Raw genomic sequence first — 21,290 nt, forward strand, 5'->3', positions numbered from 1 at the left:
TTTTGATTTGCATTTCTCTGATGATTAAAGATGATGAGCATTTTTTCATATGTCTGAAGGCCATGTGCCTGTCTTCTTCAGAGAAGTTTCTCTTCAAGTCCCTTGCCCAGCCTGCGATGGGATCCCTTGTTCTTTTCTTGCTAATGCGTTTGAGTTCTCTGTGGATTCTGGTTATTAAACCTTTGACATGAAAGCTATAACCTAGTTACAACCTAAGAATAGGGAGAAGGGGGAAAGAGAGGGGAGGGAGGGGGGAGGTAGCTGGAGGGAGGGGGATTAATGGGATTACGCCTGCGGTGCATCTTACAAGGGTATATGTGAATCCTAGTAAATGTGGAATGTAAAGTTCTTAGCAAAATAACTAAGAAAATGCTACGAAAGCTATGTTAACTAGTGTGATGAAAATGTGTCAAACGATTTGTGAAGCAAGTTTATGGTGCCCCATGATCATACTAATGTACACAGCTATGATTTAATAAAAAAAAAAAAAAAGAACTTGATATCTGCCTGTTCAACATTTCCACTTGATTCTGGCTAAGTCTTGGAAGGTGACGTGCTTCCAATTATTGGTCAATTTCCTTCAGATTTTCATATTTCTGAGAATAAAGTTTCTTGTAATATTCATTAAGGATTTTTTGAATTTCTGAGGAGTCTGTTGTTATTTCGTCTTTGTCATTTCTGATTGATGAGATTAGAGATTTTACTCTTTTTTTCCTGATTAGGTTAGCCAAAGGTTTATCTATTTTATTGACCTTTTCAAAAAACCAACTTTTTGATTTATTGATCTGTTGTATAATTGTTTTGTTTTCAATTTCATTTAATTCTGCTCTAATTTTGGTTATTTCTTTTCTTCTACTGGGTTTGGGGTTGGAATGTTCTTCCTTTTCCAGTTGCTTGAGATGTCCCCATTAAATTGTTAACTTCCTCTCTTTCCATTCTCTTGAGGAAGGCTTGCAGTGCTATAAATTTCCCTCTTTGGACTGCCTTTGTGGTATCCCAGAGGTTCTGATAATTCGTGTCTTCATTGTCGTTTTGTTCCAAAAATTTGTCAGTTTCCTTCTTAATCTCATCTCTGACCTAGCTATCATTCAGCAAAAGGTTATTTAACTTCCATGTTTTTGTATGAGTATGCAGATTCCTGTTGTTACTGACTTTGACTTTTATTCCATGGTGGTCCGAGAAGATGCAAGGAAATATTTCTATTCCTTTAAATTTACTGAAGTTAGACTTGTGACCTAAGATGTGATCGATTTTGGAGTATGTTCTGTGGGCTGATGAGAAGTATGTGTATTCAGTTTTGTTGGGACGAAATATTCTGTAGATGTCTGCTAAATCCAAATGTTGGATGGTTAGGTTTAAATCTATAATTTCTTTGCTCAGCTTCTTATTGGAGGATTGATCCAATACTGCCAAAGGAGTGTTGAAATCTCCGACTGTTATGGAGCTGGAGGTAATCAAATTGCTCATGTCTGTTAGAGTTTCTCTTATAAATGGAGGTGCATTCTGGTTGGGTGCATAGATATTAATAATTGAAATCTCATCATATTGAGTATTACCCTTAACAAATATGAAGTGACCATTCTTATCCTTCCTTACTTTTGTTGGTTTAAAGCCTATTGTATCTGCAAATCGAATTGCAGCACCTGCTTTTTGCTCATCACCTTTTGCCTGAAATATAGATGACCAACCTTTCACCCTGACTCTATATTTGTCTTTTAAGGTAAGACGTGACTCTTGTATGCAACAAATATCTTGCCTGATTTTTTGTATCCAGTCAGCTAGAGGACAGTTTAAGCTGTTCACATTAATTGAGAATATTGGTTAAGTCCGGTAAAATTTTGGGTATTGAATTTTTCGCAAGTCCAGTAGACATTTTTAATCCTTTCGCCAGTGTCGAAGTTGGGTTTGAACTCTGCTCATTTGTTTGTGGGGCACTCCGAGCCGGTCTCATGGGGGAGGGGACTCCCGTCTGCTTGGTGATGGATTTTGTACCTTTTGTTTGTATCCTTTTGTTCTTAGCTCGCCTCAGCAGGGTTGATGTGCGTTCTTCAACCTTCTGTCTTGGTGCAGCTCAAATCCACCAGGTTACTTGCTGAATTTCTGTCCTTTAACTCTCCTTCTGGACGGGAGCCTCTGTGGAAAGCTGGCTTCAGTCAGCCATGTTGTGTCCCAGGATACATCTCTTGTAGGGTTTTTTGTTAATCTTACTCTCTTACTAACGGGGAATGACATAACTGTTCTTTTCAGCACAAATACATACACAAGAATTGCAGTAAATTCAGCTTGGTGTTGGTGTTTTTTTTTTTTTTTGGTTATGTTGAAATCAGTCTATCAGTGTATCTTTTTCTTCCTTAACTTTTTATTTTATTTTATTTTTTAGCATCAACCCATTCAGTTGCCTCTCTGTTCTCACATGTTCTTTTTACATTAGTAACCATGTCTTTTGCTTTGTTTAAAGTATCTACCTTTAGACATTTCTACTTTAAAAAAATCAAACCACTTGTTTTGTAGCACATTATTTTACTTTTTCTTGTAGCATTTAATTGTCTATCTGACATAACATTTTACCTTTGTTTCTGACTTGTCTACTTCCAGAATGTTTAACCTCCACAAGTATAAGGATATTTATATCTTTTGTTCACTACTATATTTTCAGAGCCCAGAATGGTGATTGGTATATAATAAATAAGAAGTCTGACAATTAAGTTCACAAACTTATCCTAGAAATGTGCTATATACCTCATTGCCAAATATCACTATAGTCACTTTCTTTTTCTTTTTTTTTTTTTTAAACAATTTTCTAAATATATAGTTATAAAAGAAGAAACACATATACAGAGCCCCGAAATTACCAGTGAGGTGAACCCAGCCCTTCTCTGCTGTTCCTGAATCCTTACCATTCTCTTCCGTGCTGGGAAGGCAGAGAACAGGAAAAATCACTCCGTCCTACTACATTTAACTCTTTTCTATCTATGCTCTCAGTTTTTCAAGTAGAGTTTCTATTTCTTTGCTGGTGTTTTTGTTTTTTTCCAGAGTGGGAACCAGGCTTTTTAGCCCAGCTTTGACTTTGTTTGCAATTTCTGGGTCAGAACTCTGAAGAAGGCTGGAGAGAATAATGGCACCTTGATTTACACTGGCCCAGGACTTTAGGTTCTTCATACCAACATGCTGTACAAGTGTTTTTGCAAAACAACCTTCTCTCCCACTCTCTTTCATCTTCTCATCTTGCTCTATGAGCCACTTCAGAACTAGATGTCCTGCAGGATGCTCTGCAATGTGAAGCTCTCCATCCTTGCTACCAGGATGCAGTTCTGTTGCTGCCAAGCTGGCGATGGCATTCATGGCAGGCTGAACGTCTCCAGTAGCAGATTCCAGAGTGCTGGACACCAACACACATGCAGACTTGTCTAGAACCATCTCCTGGGCATGCCCTTGCAGGTAGTTTAGCAAAGCTGGAGAAATGGATTCCAAGAGTTCCCGTTGTCAGATCTCTGTGTCTTTCTTACTGTGTGCATTTCCATCTCCCTTTTGTAGAACTTAAATGATTTCTCGCACTGTATGTGCAGGATCTCTGGGGCTTAGCAAATACAATAGGACCTTTCTTCCATATTTATCATTTACTATGTTAGGCAAGGAACTGATAATTTCTGATATGATAATCTGCTTCACAAGCTTGGTGTCATCAGTGCAATCAAATGCCACCAGTAAAACCAAATGGGAGTATTGGCCATTAGCCACTTTTTCAACATAAGTCTTCATTGTTTTCATAATCACTTTCCTGTCCTTGGGTGTGCCGTGCCACAGGCAGTGCATGGCCACTCTAGTATACCACTGCTTCATGGTTGGCTTCAATCATTTCTGATCTGAGTTTGGGGGGGTGCATAGGTAAAAAAAAATCCAAGAATACTTTATGCACCAATGAGTGCTTAATCACAGCTTTCTTTTGGGCCATTGGAGTTAGAATATGTTTCATTTCATCCATAATAAGCTCTAATTTTTCTGGCTGCATCTCTAATACTTTTTCCAGAGTTGGGTGATCTGCTGTCTTGTACTGCTGGAATCTGTTCCCATAGAGCTCTTCCATCAGCATGATCCTCTGCTCCAAAATGGCTTTATCATTGTATGCGTACTCCACGATGGCTGAGGCTTCCGCATGCCACAGCAGCTTCCTCACATGGCCTTTAAAGCTTCGGATTATGTCTGCAATCTGTGGTTTACTTCCATACATGAGAAATTTCTTAACAACATTTGTGGAATATTTGGCTTTACTTAATTTAACCAAATCATCTTGCAGTTCTTCGAAGGCCTGTTTTCTTTGTTCTTCATTACCATACTGAATATAACACTGGATCACACAAGTTGAATCATGTGGAAATGCAATAGTTTTAATTTTCCCTTGGATCAGCTTCTGCAAGTCATTCATTAAGTTTACTCTTTTCTCTTTGTCACAGTCTTTTCTTCTTAAAATCTCCCAAATCTGCTTTGCTCGAACAACACTGTCATAGTTGGTCTTATCGCTGAGTTGCCTATTCTGTTTCAGTTCTTTCTTCTTCTTTTTGAAGTCATCCCATTTGGGTTTCTTGATTGCTAATTCATCACTTTTACCATCTGGCTGGAATTTTCTCTTCTTGCTGAATTTATTTGCCGGCTGGAATTTGTTCTTTGGTGCTTTGTCTCCTTGTTGCTTATTCTTGAACTGCTTCATACCCTTTTCCCCAGGTTTTGTGGTACTTTTCTCAAAGTACTTAGATGTAATTTTAGATCCACATTCCTTAGAACCTTTTCTTGGGAATGTCCTTGAAAAACCAAAATCATTGTTTTTATGAAATTTGTTTTTTTTATTGTGATGTCTTTGTACTCTTTCCTGTGAATTTTTTTTCCCTTTGACTTTCATTGTGGCAACTCACACACATGGGGCCGAAGCCAGCTCCAGTGGCAGAACCCTGACCGCCACTTCTGCTTCACTATGGTCACTTTCAAAGTGCCCCTTGGGAAGTTGTGTACCAATGCTAGCACCTAGTCTACCATTCAAAGCAATTCTTTTTTTGTAATGGCCATCAATGCTGTCATTATATTACTCTTGATGTTTTGAATGTAATCAAAATGTCTTTTCAAGATTTCCTTTGCCTCTGGTAAAGAAAAAAAGCCATTGGGACCCAGATTAGATGAGTAGGGAGGGTGTTCCAATACAGTTATTTGTTTGATAGCCAAAGACTCCCTCACAGACAGTGCCAGGTGAGTTGGTGTATTGTTGCTATGCAAGAGCTGTGAGTTATTGGCCAAGATTTTCAGTTAAGATTTTCCTCTTTTGGTGGATTTCTTCCCGGTTGGAGATCTCATCTACCTGTACCCAGGTGGAATAAAAGCCATTTTATTTCTGTTTGTTTGTTTATTTATTTTTGAGACAGAGTCTCACCATGTTGCCTTGGTAGAGTGCTGTGGCATCACAGCTCATAGCAACCTCAAATTCTTGGGCTTAAGTGATTCTCTTGCCTCAGCCTCCCAAGTAGCTGGGACTACAGGCACCCACCGCAATGCCTGGCTATTTTTTGTTTGTAGTTGTCATTGTTGTTTGGCAGGCCTGGGCTGGATCCAAACCTGCCAGCTCTGGTGTATGTGGCTGGCACTCTAGTCACTGAGCTGCAGCTGCGAGCCAATAAAAGCCATTTTGATGGCACAAACTGGGACTCCATTTTTCTTTCATCTTGTACCTCAGAATAACCTTTCATCTTTGGCTCTGTAACTTTTCATTTGGTGCCAAACCTGGGATTGGGAGAAACCTCGTGGAGGGGATGAAACACCCTGTTGGACCCAACCAGACAGCCTCCTGCTCCTAGGAGACGAAGGGAAATGAGGCAACGCCTCTAACCCCTGCCCACTCCAACCCCTGCCTGAAATTCATCCATTTATTGATGAGATGAACTTTAGTCTAGAAACACTCTTCTCATTTTTTTTTAAACTTGTTCCCTCTCCCTCTTTCTCTGGATCTCTTCTTCATTTATTTTCCAGCTAGTTTCATACGTGGAAGCCTATTGCCTCCTTGATCTCAGCCTTGGCCACCCCAGCAAGCCAGGCTCACCTACCTACCCAGTACCTTGTGTTTGGGGACACCCTCTTGTACTCCTGGACTCTAGCTGGTTTCATATGTAGAGGCCTATACCTCCCTGATCCCAGCCCCTGCCACCCTAGAGAGCAAGGCTCACCCACCTGCCCAGTGCCTTATGTTTGAGGATGCCCTCCTGTAGGCCTGGGCTCCAGCTGGTTCCCCAGCCTCACCCCTCTAGTGCCCTACTGGGGGCCAAGAGCCTTCCAGCTGGTTAAGGTCATGTGCAGAGGCCAGGCTCTCTTTTGACCAAAGTAATACACAAAGGGTCCAGGTAATCTTCCAACACGAGCCTCAATGAGCCAGGCTTATCAGACCATTGTTCTACTGTTGGCTGGACCATTTTCGGTAGTCCCATGAGCAAGGCTCACCTGTCCAGTGCCCTCCCAGAGGTCTGGATCAATTTTCAGGGGACAGCTGCATGCAGAGGCTGGATCCTCTCTGGCTGTAGTCTTGATTTTGTTCCTCATTTTCTCCCTCGAAAGTTCTCTATCAGCTTTATTCTTGTTTATTTTCTACCTCCAGTTTCTGATACGGGTACTACTCAGTCACAGATTCCCCCTTCTTCACCTCTAAGCTATCTTCTAAGTCACCTTAAGCCTCTCAAGCTCTATCTTGACCTCAAGCCAAAAACGTTTCTTTCTTTTTCTGTAATACTGCTTGGCCTACATTCAGGGTTGACAGTCACTTGCCATGGCCTCAACATGGAACCTTCAGTGTCTGAATTCTCACTGGTCTCAATAATTACTGTCAAAGATTAGGCAAATGGTTGGAGATCCCTTGTATCTAGGCATTTCTCATACTCCAAAACATTCCTTCCCTATTTTCATCCTGTGAACCCTTCTCAGATTTTCCTAGAGCTGGTTTCTCCTGCTACCCTTCCACAGCCCCTACTGCTCCTCTCTAATTCTCTTCCTATAATCCCTCCATTTTTTTGATCAGAACACCTGGGAAGTTTCTCTGTGTGGGATACCTCTCTTCTGTCTATAACCTCCCATCAGCCATCCATTCTCATTGCCCTCCAACCTACATGTCCATATCCTTCTCTTAAACAATACCTTATTTCTCCCCTCTCTACCACCTCCCACCCCACCCTCTGCCACATATGGTAGGAAAAAAAGGTGAGATTTCCCCCAGAGCCCTCAGACCTCCCATCGAGATCTCATTGATCTGGCCTTCAAGGTGTGGCAGTGCCTCTCAGAGTGCCAGTATTGGCTTCTGCCATTAAACAAAAGCTGGCTACTTCTTAAAACTCTGTGGGACCTTCCGAAAAAAAACAAATTCTTCCTCAGGATCGTGCTTTAAGTGCAGCAAACTAGGCTTCTGGGCAAAGCAGTGCCCCAAGTTCAAACCCCCCCCCACACACACTCCCAAACTGTGTCCAGCCCACAGAGGTCTGGCTGCCTGGGTCTTTTTGAAAATCCGGTGCAGACATTCTCAGAACATGGCTGAAATTCCTTTCTGAGCCTAGCTGATGACCCCCGAAAAATCAAAATGCCTCCTGGATGCTGTCCTGGAAAACTGAACTCTAGATATTTTTGTTTATAGAAGGTAAGCCAATCTTTTCTTTTTTCTAACAAACATGGGAGCAACCTCATCCACACTGCCACCTTCTAAAAATTCTCTAAAAATGGGCAGAGATCTTGGTAATGGGTATTAGATGTTCTTTTAGGGTTGCTGGCAGCTCTGGCAACTCCAACTGGTTCCTGCCTCTCACTGTCCATCTTTCTCTTTGGTTATTGTCTGATAAGGTCACTAATTATGATTTTTTCTCATTCTCAGTTTCAAACCACTAACCCTCTGCCTCATGTCTCAATTTATTAACCAGTGACCCAAAAACAACTCCTCATATCCTCACCTTACTGGATACCAACCAGCTCAGACTGAAAAAGCCAGAGTTCCTATAGACACCAATCCCTACACCATTCCCCTCCACCTCCCATTCTCTTTACAGGCAGTCCATGCAAGTCCTCCCTCTACATAAAGTAGTTAAAGAGATACCATGGCCATCATCTCACGTCCTTACAATAAACTAAAAAGGCTGGAAGGATAGAATCAGGTGTACCCACCCAAATAGACCTGCCCCGTCCAGGTAAGGTTGACCTGCCCAGGTAGAACTAACCTGCTCAGGAAGAATTGAGTATATGTCTATCCCAGGAAGTGGTGGATGGACCAATCCTTGTCTCCTAGACCTTTAAAACCTCCATCTGCCATTACCCATGTGTAGATTTCTTCCCGGTTGAAGATTTCACCTCACCTATACCCAGGTGGAATAAAGCCATTTTAATTGCACACAAAAAAGATTTTCCTATTTCTCTATTAATATTTACTTCATTGGCTATGCTTCTCACAATTTGCCAATGATTTTGATGCATAATTTGGAGAATTTCTGCAGTGTTTTCATCAGTTTTGTTTGTTACTGGACACCCGACCTCTCTTCATTAGTGGCACTTTCTATCCCCTTAGAAAAACGTTTAATCCATTTGTATACTGCTGTTTTCTTCATGACATTATCCACATAAACTTGGACCAACATGTCCCTGATTTTACTCCCACTCTTTCCAAGTTTAACAAGAAATTTACCAACGTTTGTTTGTTGCTCTAATGCAAGCTCTAACATTCTCATGATGACACAAAAATAGGCAACGTAATACTGAATGCTGCTCAGCAAGATACCACCACATGTCAACATGAACATTAACTGTGAGACATTGATTTACCAAGGTTATGAAACCTTACTGATTTGTTTGTACACTGCTGCTAATGTAAGCTGATGGTGGCCAGTTCACAGACTTATCAGATCTTGTATTTGTTGAATGGTTCCAGGGCCAGACTTGAACCCGCCACGCCCAGTATATGAGGCCGGTACCCCACTCCTCTGAGCCACAGGCACTGCCCCTTATGCTTCTCTTTCTTTAAGAGAAGTATAAAGTGAAGTGGCTTTGTTACTACACAGTGTTGGATTTCAATTCTGGTTTTACTTCTTACTAGTTTTGTGCCTTGTGGCAGGCTAATTGAACAATTTGTTACCTGTTTGCTTTTCTGTAAGACTGGCAACTCTATTGTATACAAAAGTGAGCCATGTCAATTTACTTTGACATGTTTTTAAAAAGTTACTTTATTTAATTGTAATCAATATATAATCTATACCTAAAGTATACTATTTGATAAATTTTCACATATATTTGTCTATGAATTGATCACTGTATTCACCCTCAAAGGTTTTTTAATGTTCCTTTTTAATCCAGATTTTCCATCTCTTCTTTCTTCTCTTGTCTTGTAGCTTCTTTCCAAACTCCTGATTTGCTCACTGTCACTGTTAGTTTGAATTTTCTAAAATTTTATATAAATTGGTCATAATGTATGTACTTTTCTTTCTTCTTCTTTTTTTTTTTGCAGTTTTTGGCCGGGGCCGGGTTTGAACCCGCCACCTCTGGTATATGGGGCCGGCGCCCTACTTCTTGAGGCACAATGCCGCCCATATATACTTTTCTTGTGACTGCTTTTCACTTACTTTAATTACCTTGAGATTTATTTTGCATGTATCAGTAATTCATTCCTTACTTTATGTACTAAATGGTATTCCATTGTATGGACCTACATAGAATGAATAAATTTACTTATTTATCATTAATGGATATGTGGATTGTTACCAATTGTTTTTGTATTCTGAACACCCATACATCTTGGTATGGTCATATTTTTTCCATTTCTTTTGAGAAAATGCCTAAGAGTGAAAAGGTTGGATTCTGTAATTAAGTATATACTTACTTTTTTTAGAAAATGCCAAACATTTTTCCAAAGTGATAGTACTATATTTACATTCCTACTGTGAGAGTATGAGAAATCCATTTCTTCTGCATTCTTACTCACATTCGATATGACCAGTCATTTTAACTTGAGCCATGTAAAGGTGTTATAGTGGTATATCATTATTGTATGTACAGTAGAACCTTTGTATATAGGTGGTAAGTTGACCACCCAAGGGACAGTAACAACATACAGTTCTTTTATGTGCCAATTCTTTACTTTGGGAGTAAATGTTAAAATATTTTATTCTATTTTAAAATTTGTGTGCAAAATCCCAAGACCAGAGATGTTGACGTGGATGTGGAGAAAAGGGAACACTTCTACAGTGCTGGTGGGAATGCAAATTAATACATTCCTTTTGGAAAGATGTTTGGAGAACACTTAGAGATCTAAAAATAGATCGACCATTCAATCCTATAATTCCTTTACTAGGTATATACCCAGAAGACCAAAAATCACATTATAACAAAGATATTTGTACCAGAATGTTTATTGCAGCCCAATTCATAATTGCTAAGTCATGGAAAAAGCCCAAGTACCCATTGATCCACGAATGGATTAATAAATGGTGGTATACACCATGGAATATTATGCAGCGTTAAAGAAAGATGGAGACTTTACCTCTTTCATGTTTACATGGATAGAGCTGGAACATATTCTTCTTAGTAAAGTATCTCAAGAATGGAAAAAAAAGTATCCAGTGTACTCAGCCCTACTATGAAACTAATTTGGGGCTTTCACATAAAAGCTATAACCCAGTTATAACCTAAGAATAGGGGGAAGGGGGAAAGGGAGGGAAGGGAAGAGGGAGGTGGGCGGAGGGAGGGTGATTGTTGGGATTATACCTGCAGTGCATCTTACAAGGGTATATGTGAAACTTAGTAAATGTAGAATGTAAATGTCTTAACACAATAACTAAGAAAATGCCAGGAAGACTATTTTAACCAGTGTGATGAAAATGTGTCAAATGGTCTATAAAACCAGTGTATGGTACCCCATGATCACATTAATGTATACAGCTATGATTTAATAATAATAAAAAGTAAAATTTGTATGTTTCTAATTGTTGCATTTTTTTAAAGTTGTTTGAGTTAGAAATCATTGATTTATTCAGGTTAGAAATTTGATTAATCTTAAAATTTCATGGGCAGTATCAAGGTTTGTCAAATTTTTCTTTCTTTTTTTTTTTTTTTTTAGAGAGTCTCACTTTGTTGCCCTTAGTAGAGTGCCCTGGCAGCATAGCTCACAACCTTGAACTCTTGAGCTCAAGTGATTCTCTTGCCTTAGCCTTCCAAGTAGCTGGGACTGCTATTTTTAGAGACGAGATCTCACTTTGGCTCAGGCTGGTCTCAAACCTGTGCGCTCAGGCAGTCCACTCACTTCGGTGAGTGCTAGGATTACAGGTGTGAGTTACTGTGCCTGGGATAGTATCAAGGATTTATGTTTTACTGGAATAGCTTTTTAGAAATTATGGCAAAATATATGTGGCATAAAATTACCATTTAAACTTAATTTTATTTTTATTTTTTTGAGACAGAGTCTCACTGTGTCACCCTGGGTAGAGTGCATGGCATCATAGCTCACAGCAACCTCCAACTCTTGGGCTTAAGCAATTCTCTTGCCTCAGCCTCCCAAGTAGCTGGGGCTACAGGCACCTACCACAATGCCCAGCTATTTTTTGGTTGTAGTTGTCATTGTTGTTTGGCAGGCTGGATTTGAACCCGCCAGCTCCAGTGTATGTGGCCGGCAGTCTAGCTGCTGAGCTACAGGCACTGAGCCATTAAACTATTTTTAAGTGTACAATTCAGTGGTGTTAAGTGTATTCACAATGTGTAACCATCACCACTATTTCCATAACTTTTTTTTTTTGTAGAGACGGAGTCTCACTGTACCGCCCTCGGTAGAGTGCCTTGGCGTCACACGGCTCACAGCAACCTCTAACTCTTGGGCTTACATGATTCTCTTGCCTCAGCCTCCCGAGTAGCTGGGACTACAGGTGCCTGCCACAACGCCTGGCTATTTTTTTTGTTGCAGTTTGGCCGGGGCTGGGTTTGAACCCGCCACCCTCGGTATATGGGGCCGGCGCCCTACTCACTGAGCCACAAGCGCCGCCCTATTTCCATAACTTTTTAAATATCCTAAACAAAATCTCTGTATCCATGAGATGACATTTCTTTGTTCTGTCCTACCTCATATACATGGAATTATATAATATTTGTCTCTTTGTATTTGGCTTATTTCACCTAGTATAATGTTTTCAGAATTCTTTTATGTTTATAGCATATTTAGAATTTAATGACCATGTGCTGTTAACATGTATTCATTTATCTATCTCATGTTTTGTTTATCCTCCTAATCTGTTGATGTACATTTAGATTACTTCCACATTTTGGCTATTGTGAATAATGCTTGTGTGAACATTGATGCACAAGTATCTGTTTGAGTCTCCTGTTTTCTGTTTTTCTTGCTATATACTTAGGAGTAGAATTTCTAGAGCATATGGTAATTTTATGTTTAATTTTTTGAGGAACTGTGAAGCTGGTTATGGAAAACGTCTATGGAAGCAGCTGTACCATTTCACATTCTCAACAACAGTACATGAGGGTTCTAGTTTCTTCACATACTTGCCAACACTTACAATTTTCTTTTCTTTTTTTTTTAATTAAAGAAAATAATAGCTATCATAGTGGATGTGAAGTGGCATCTTTTGGTTTTGATTTGCATTTCCCTAATGATCAGTGATGTTGAGCATCTTTTCATGTGGTTATTGTTCATTTGTGTATCTTCCTGGTGAAATATCTATTAAAATCATTTGCCTACTTTTGAATTGGTCTTAATAATTTTTATTTTGTTTAGTTATATATTCTGTATATATTACATATATAGAATCTTAAAATCTTATAAGAGATGTGATTTGTTGATATTTTCTACCATCATGTGGGCTTTTCCCTCTCTTAATAAAATGTCCCTTAATCCACAAGAGCCTTTATTTTGATGAAGGCTTCCAATTTATCTATGTTTATTTTTGCTTTTGATGTCATATCTCAGAAACCATTGACAACTCTAATTTTAGGAATACTTTCCCTTATACTCATGTTTTCTTCTAGGAGTCTTTTTTTTTGAGACAGAGGCTCACTTCATTGCCCTCGGTAGAGTGCTGTGACATCACAGCTCATAGCAACTTCCAACTCCTGGGCTTAGGCAATTCTCTTGCCTTAGCCTCCCAAGTAGCTGGGACTACAGGTGCCCGCCACAACACCCAGCTATTTTTTATCGCAGTTTGGCTGGGGCTGGTTTCGAGCCCGTCACCCTTGGTATATGGGGCTGGTGCCCTACCCACTGAGCCACAGGCGCCACCCTCTTCTAGGAGTCTTATAGTTTTAGCTCTTATGTTTAGGTATTTGATGCATTTCAAGTTAATTTTTGTATTTGTTGGGTATCGTGGAGGTTGTTGTGAGCTATGATGCCACGGTAGCACTTTACCCAGGGTGACAGTGAGACTGTTTCAAAAAAAAAAAAAAAAAAAAAAGAGAAATGTTAAAGGACATAGTTGTTTTGAAGCTGACACTTTACTCTGGGGATGACTAGCCTGTGGTCTGATTATTTGAAGACTGTTTTGCTTATCTATGATACCAGATATTATGAAAATATGCATGGACCTTTTTTTCCACCCATTTGTTAGCTTTTGTTAATGTCTGTGGGTTTATTTTTTATTTTTTTTTAGAGACAGAGTCTCACTTTGTCATCCTCCGTAGAGTGCTATGATATCACAGCTCATAGCAACCTCAGGCTCTTGGGCTTAAGTGATTCTCTTGCTGGGACTACAGGTACCTGCCACAATGCCCGGCTAGTTTTTTTGTTGTTGTTGTCGTCGTCATTGTTGTTTATCTGGCCTGGGCCAGGTTCAAACCCACCAGCCCCAGTGCATGTGAGCTGGTGCTGAGCCAGTGTCTGTGTATTTAATGTCTGGCCCAAGATAATTCTTAATTCTTTCAATGTGTGACAAAAAAAGGAAAAAGGTTGGACACCCCTTCTACTTAACAATTTTAATGTATCTGGCAGACAGTGGGGAACAGACCAAATAACCTGTTAACTATAGTTTTATTTTTTCTAATATGCATGCAAATAGATTGTAGGCCTGAAAATAGATCCATGATTATAGGCAGAAAGCCTATACTCCTTTCTTTTCTTTTCTCTCTCCCCTCCCCTCCTGTCTCCTTTCCCTCCCCCCTCTCCTGCTTTTCTCCCCTTCTCTCCTCCCCCCCTTCCTTTTCTTCCCCTTCCTCCCCTCTCTTCTCCCTCCTCTCCTTCCCTGTTCTCCCCCCTTCCCTCTCCTCCCACTTCTTCCTCCCCCTCCCCCTGTCTTACCTTTCTACCTCTCTCTCACCTCTCTCTCCCTTTGCTCTCTCCCCTCCTCCTTCCCTCCCTTCCCCTTTCCTCCCCTCTTCTCCACTGCTCTCCTCTTTCTACCAGTGTCTCATTCTGTCATCCTGGGTAGAGTGCATAGCTCACTGCCTCCTCAAACTCCTAGTGATACAGAAATTTTGTCTTTGGTAGGTTCTTGGTCTCTGGTGATTTGAAGAATGAATCCATGGACCACAGATCAGTGGTAAAACCTGATTTATTTACAGAAAAGAATACAAAAACATCAAAGCTCCTGGCAGAGAGAGAAAACCCAAGTTGGGGGAGTAAAGCTCTCTTTCTCTCTCTCTCTGTCTCTCTCTGAGCTCTTTGTTCAGGGGTATATATGTCTCCTGGGATCCTCTGTCATTACATTTAGCCACAACTCAATTGCTACTTTTAGCAGGCATGGGTCCTCTGTAATTGCATTTAGCTGGAACTCAGTAGGAAATGAATGGCTCCAATCCCTTTCATTCCCAGGCCTAGGGATTCTCTGTTAAGCTGGAAGTAAAAATCTAAGGTGCTGGTGGTCTCCCCAGCAGTTGTCTGTCTTCTCTGGCTACTGAAGTCTTCTATGGAGCCCCCTTCCCTACCCTCCAGCCTGCTGGCTCCTCTGCTGGCTGCTACTGCACCAACACCGCCAGGGCTGAGCTGGCTGGGGTGCCACCTGTCCTGTATCATTAGGCTGAAGTGCTCCTCCTGTCTCAGACTCCCAAGTTGGGACTACAGGCATGCACCACCACCTCTTGCTAATTTATTTTTTCTATTTTTGATAGAGGTGGGATCTTACTTTTGTTTAAGCTTACATTTTATTTCAGGTTCCCTAGTTTTCTAGCAAGTATACCTTTTTTTCTTTTTTCCTCTTTCCATGTTAATTAAAAGCATTTTGAAAGTTTTGCTTTTAATTGGTGCATAATTTAAAATATGAGATATAGTGTAATATTTCAATACATGTAAGTATTGTGCAAATCTGGGTAATTAGCTTTTCCATCATATCAAGCACTTGTCTTTTTTTTGTAGTGAGAACATTCAAATTCCTTGTAGTTATTTTGAAATAAATAACACTTAAACTATAGCTACCCTATTGTGCACTAAAATACCAGAACTTATTCCTCCTATCTGTAACTTTGTACCCATTGACCAATCTCTTATTGTCTTCCCTCTCCCATCCTCCCTTCTTGGTAATTGCTGTCCTACTCTCTGCTTATATAAGATTAACTTTTTAAAATTCCACGTATGGGTGAGGTAATATGGTATTTGTCCTTCTGTGCTTGGTTTCATTTAACAGTTTTCTCTAGATCTATCTATCTTGTCACAAATGACAGGATTTTTTCCTTTTTAATGGCTGAATAGTATTCCATTGTGTGTAGGTTGATTACATTTCTTGGCTGTTGTGAATAGTGCTGTAATAAACATGGGGATGCAGATATGTCTTTGATATACTGATTTAATTTCCTTTGGGTATACTAGCATACACAGTAGTGGGATTGTTAGATCATCTAGTAGTTCTAGATTTTTTTTTTCTTGCAGTTTTGGCTGGAGCTGGGTTTGAACCCGCCGCCTTCAGTATATGTGGCTGGTGCCCTACTCCTTTGAGCCACAGGCGCTGCTTGATTTTTAATTTTATTTTTTGGTAACTTCCATACCGGTGTCTTGAATAGCTATACCAATTTTCATTCTCTCTGACAGCATTTGTTATTTATGTCTTTTTGATAACCATTCTAACTACATTGAGGCAGTATCTCATTTGTGGGATTTCCATATCAAATTTGGGCAGAATCTATATTTTTATAGTATTGAGTCTTCCAGTCCATTAATATGATGTATATATTTTTAAGCTTTTAGTGTTTCTAATGTCATATATTTTGTGTGTAGAGTTTTTCCATATATCTTATTAGATTTATTTTTAAATATGTGCCATTTTTTATTTTATTTATTTATTTATCGTTTTTGTTTTTTGCAATTTTTGGCTGGGGCTGGGTTTGAACCCGCCGCCTCTGGTATATGGGGCTGGCGCCATACTCCTTTGAGCCACAGGCACCGCCCTATTTTTATTTTTTTATTAAATCATAAACACATACATCATGTACACATTAATGCATTTATGGGGTACAATGTGCTGATTTCATATAGAATTAGGAATGCTTGCATCACACTGGTTCATATATATACCTCATCTTGTTTACCCTTAATTATTGTATTAAGACATTTATACTCTATACTAATAGATCTGACATGTACCCCTGCATTATGCACCATAGGTGTGATCCCATCATTCACCCTCCCTCGATCTGACCTCCTCCCTCCCCTTCTCATTCCTCCTTCATCTTGGGCCATAGTTGTGATCTATTCTTCATATGAAAGTGTGAGAGTGATTGTAAATTGGTTTCATAATAGTACTGAGTACATTGGATAGATTTTTTTCCATTCTTGAGATACTTTACTAAGTAGGATAAGTTCCAGCTCCATCCATGTAAACATAAAAGAGGTAAAGTCTCCATCTTTTTTTTTAAGGCTGCATAATATTCCATGGTATACATATACTACAATTTATTAATCCATTCATGGGTCGATGGGCACTTGGGCTTCTTCCATGACTTGGCTATTATGAATTGAGCTAAAATGAATCTGGTGCAAATATCTTTGTTATAAAGTGATTTTTGGTCTTTTGGATATATACCTAGTAGAGGAGTTGCAGGATCAAATGGCAGGCCTCCTTTTAGATCCCTGAGTATTCTTCATACTTCTTTCCAAAAGGGACGTATTAGCTTGCACTCCCACCAGCAGTGCAGAAGTGTTCCCTTTTCTCCACATCCACGCCAACATCTGTAGTTTTGGGATTTTGTTATGTGAGCCACTCCTATGGGAGTTAGATGATGTCTCAAAGTGGTTTTGATTTGCATTTCTCTGATGATTAAAGATGATAAACACATTTCGTGTGTCTGTGGGCCATGGACCTATCTCTTCAGAGAAGCTTTTGTTCAAGTCCCTTGCTCACAATGAAAGGGGATTACTTGTTCTTTTCTTATTAATAAGTTTGAGTTCTCTGTGGATTCTGGTTATCAAACCCTTGTCAGAAGCATAACCTGCAAATATCCTCTCCCATTCTGAGGGCTGTCTGCTTGCTTTACTTACTGTATTCTTGGTTGTGCAGAAGCTTTTTAGTTTGATCAGATCCCAGTAATATATTTTTGGTGTTGTTTCAGTTGCCTGGAGGGTCCCCCTCATAAAGTATTCGCCCAGGCCAATTTCTTCAAGTGTTTCCCCTGTACTCCTTTTGCAAACCTATTGATCCTCTCTCTCAGCTCAGCTCCCGATCTTCTGCTTTATTGGGTTATTTCTGGCCATTATTTCTCCTGCTGGATGGGAGCCTCTACTGAAAGGTGGCTTCAGCCAGCCATATAGCCTCCTCCCCCACCTTTATGTCAGCATTTTTTGATATTGCTATAAATGGTATGTTTTTAAGACATTTAAAATTCATTTTCTAATTATTTGTTGGTGTATAGACTTAAAAAAAATTAACCTTATATCTAGTGACCTTGTTACATTTATGTATTGGTTATACTAGTTTATGTCCAGATTCTTTCGGATTTTTTACATACACAATCAGACCTATGGATAACAATAGTTTTGTTTCTTTGTTTCCAATCATAATATTTTTATTTTTATTTTCTGCCTCATTTGCACTGGCTGTCCCTGCAGTACAATGTTGAATAGAAATGGCAATAATGGATATCCTCCTCTTGTTCCTAAACTTATTGATAAAATTTCATTTCATTAATATGCTTGATGTTTGCTATAGATGCATTGTAGATACCCTTTATCAGATTAAGGAAATTTCCTTCTAATCTTAGTGTGTTAAGATTTTATGGAGGCCAGTTGCAGTGGCTCATGCCTATAATCCCAGCACTCTAGGAGGCTGAGGCAGGTAGATTGCTTGAGCTTAGAAGTTGGAGACTGAGCAAAAGTGAGACCCTCTCTCTAAAAAGAGCTGGGGGTTGTGGCAGGCACCTGTAGTCTCAGCTACCTGTAGGCCAAGGCAAGAAGATTGCTTAAGCCCAAGAGTTTGAGGTTGCTATGAGCTACAGTGCCACAGCACTCTACCAAGGGTGACTAAGTGAGATTCTGTCTCAAAAAAAAAAAAAAAGAAAAGATTTTTTGGTCATGAGCAGAAACTGAATTTTATCAGATTTTTTTTTTCCATTCACAGAAATGATCCTATGATTCCCCCCCATTCACCAATTTTTGTAATATTAAACCATTCTTGCAGTCCTAGAATAAACCCAAATTGGTCATGATGCATCATTCTTTTTATATATAGTTGGATTTGATGTGTTTTTACTTTTAAATATTTTATTGATTTATTTTGAGACAGAGTCTTACTCTGTGGCCCTGTGTAGAGTGCTGTAGCATCATAGCTCACAACAACTTCAAATTCTTGGGTTTGAGCAATCCTCCTGCCTCTGCCTCCCAAATAGCTAGGACTATAGGCATGTACCACTAAGACCTGGCTAGTTTTTCTGTTTTTAGTAGAGATGGGGTCTTGCTCTTGTTCAGGCTGGTCTTCAATTCCTTAGCTCAAACAATCCACCTGCCTTGGCCTCCCAGAGTGTGTTTTTCATTTTTTTGAAAGAAGATTTTATCTATGTTTGTGACAAAGCTTGGCCTGAAATTTTCTTTTCTTATAATATTCTTATCAGGATTTACCATCTTACTGAGTTCGGAATGAATTCCCTTTTCTCTATTCCTTGGAAGAGTTTATGATTGGTATTGTTTCTTGTTTCTTCAGCTGTTTGCAAATTTCACTGGTAAAGTCATCAGGATCTAGTATTTCATTTATGGGAAGATTTTAATTACAAATTCACTCTTCTATAGTAGGTGTAGGACTGACTATTCATGTGTTATGCTTTTCCACCAGCTTTTGTAAGTTTTATCTTTCTATAAATTTGTCTGTCTCATCTGAAGTTTCGAATTAGTTGGTCTAAATATATTTTTAACCATTTTATGCTGTTTTAAATGTTTTGATTCCCGACATTGATAACTTTTAACTTTTACCCCCTAATTATTCTTCTTGTTAGTTGTCTGGCAGTGTTAGTGTTTTTGAAGAACGAATTTTACATGATAAGGGTTGCTATGTGGTAGTATCAGTTCTTTAAATTTGACAAAGCTTTTTAAATTTATATTTTTATATAAATTTTGGAATCTGTTTATCAGTTTCCTAGAAAAGACTTAGTATTTTGATTGTTATCTATAGATTTTCTCGGATGCATATATGCTTTCTTTTTATTAATTTCTACTTTCATTTTTATTGTAAGGATTCTTTTCTCACAGCATAATAATAATTTATTTGATGACTTTTTAAAAATTATCTGTTTATTTATGACAGATAAGAAGTACCCTGTATTAATTTTTTTTTAATTGATGCAAACTTGCCCCAAAAGGACACTTGAGCATAAGTCATGCAGAGAGACAGAGAAACTCTTTTTAGAAATGTTTTTATAGGTGCACAAACCACTCAGCAATAGTACTTTTGCCATAGTATACTTTATTGCCCTGAACTACTTAATATTACCTTTCAAAATATAGATTAACTTGAAAGGGGCTTACACAATTAGAGAAATTAGCGAAGAAGGGAGAGTATATATTTAAGAAAATTTTGCGCTTAATTCAATGACTATAACCCTGTCTCAGTATTTAAAGATGCTAATTGATGTGTTTGTCTTTGCTTTTCTAGTGATATGTAGCTTTCGAGGATCTGTCCCTCAAGGGTTGGTCTTAGAAATAGGAGAAACAGTCCAGATTCTTGAAAAATGTGAGGGTAAGTATGAACCTATAAAGCACATGATGATCATTTTTGTCATTTATACATTTATTTTGTCTAATGAGATTATAAACAATAATTTTAAAGACACTGTTAATCATATCATGAAATAGTTGTTACATAAAATCCTTCCTAATTTGTGTTTGGCATAAAGTTCTGAACTTTTTTGACTCTAATAGCAACAATTTGATAATTAATTGATGGTTGTCAGAACATAACTTTTACATACTATGTCTCTGATTAGTTTTGATTTTTTTTCAAATAGGTGTTATTCTACTCAGCTGCATTTGAATAGAATTGAATTGTAATTCATGTGTTTCTATCTGGACATCTTTAGTGATAATTAAAACAAGACTTTAAATATACTCAAATGAAGTTTGGCTTGACCACTATCCTCTTCTGTGATATATATGGGTATTATATTATTTCTACCATAACACTTATGCATTCTTGAGATATATTAGGTTCTTCAAAGTTGCATACTTAGCAAGATTCATGGGAAAAATAAATTTAGGGACAAATAACACAAAATCAGAACATTAACCAAAAAAAAGTTGATATCATGGGAAATAACTTGAGAAGCCTAGGGAAGCAGTTCAGCATACTAGAAGCCATCTCAGATGATACAATATATTGGAACTGTTGTGATGTGGGTATAAAAACAATGTATGTGTGAGTAAATGATTAACTTGGGTTACTGTTAACAATGGGTATAAGAGTAAGTTTAATTTACTGTGACCTGGGAACCATATAAGTTTTGGAGTGTATTTTTCTGGAAAGGAAACTCTAGTTCAGCACTCATTTTAGATTTTCTTAAAGTAGAGAAGTACAAATCAGAACCCCTTCATGATAAAAACAACTCTTGGCACAACGAGAATATAAGGTAATTTTCTTAGCTGGTCATGGTTGCTCAGATCTGTAATCTCAGTTAATTGCAGGTTGAGGCAGAAGGGTAGCTTGAGCTCTGGAGTTTGAGTCCAGCGTAGGCATCATAGAGAAATTCTGTCTCTTTAAAAAGAAAACAGAAAGAAGATAAGTAAAGGATACCCACTCAAAAGCCTACATCAAGTATCACATTCAATTGTAAAATATTAAAATATTTGCTACCAAGATTTCCCCCTAAGGCTGGGTAATTTATACGGAAGAGAGGTTTAT

General features: G+C 38.7%; 1 protein-coding gene and 1 pseudogene across 7 annotated transcripts in view; one reads left to right on the forward strand and one right to left on the reverse strand.

Moving 5' to 3' along the window:
• DOCK3 (dedicator of cytokinesis 3) overlaps positions 1-21,290 on the forward strand; it is an 899,254-nt gene that overhangs the window by 81,356 nt on the left and 796,608 nt on the right. For 6 of the 7 annotated variants that reach the window (XM_053600715.1, XM_053600720.1, XM_053600716.1 and 3 more), the window contains exon 2: positions 20,049-20,132. The exons of the other annotated variant lie outside the window; for it this stretch is intronic. In XM_053600715.1, the coding sequence (XP_053456690.1) occupies positions 20,049-20,132 (84 nt within the window). The remainder of the gene's footprint in view (positions 1-20,048; positions 20,133-21,290) is intronic. 7 annotated transcript variants of the gene reach the window in all.
• Positions 2,961-4,894, reverse strand: LOC128592664 (pumilio homolog 3-like; annotated as a pseudogene).

The sequence above is a fragment of the Nycticebus coucang genome, chromosome 8 (genome assembly GCF_027406575.1).
Source record: "Nycticebus coucang isolate mNycCou1 chromosome 8, mNycCou1.pri, whole genome shotgun sequence".
Lineage (NCBI taxonomy): Eukaryota > Metazoa > Chordata > Mammalia > Primates > Lorisidae > Nycticebus > Nycticebus coucang.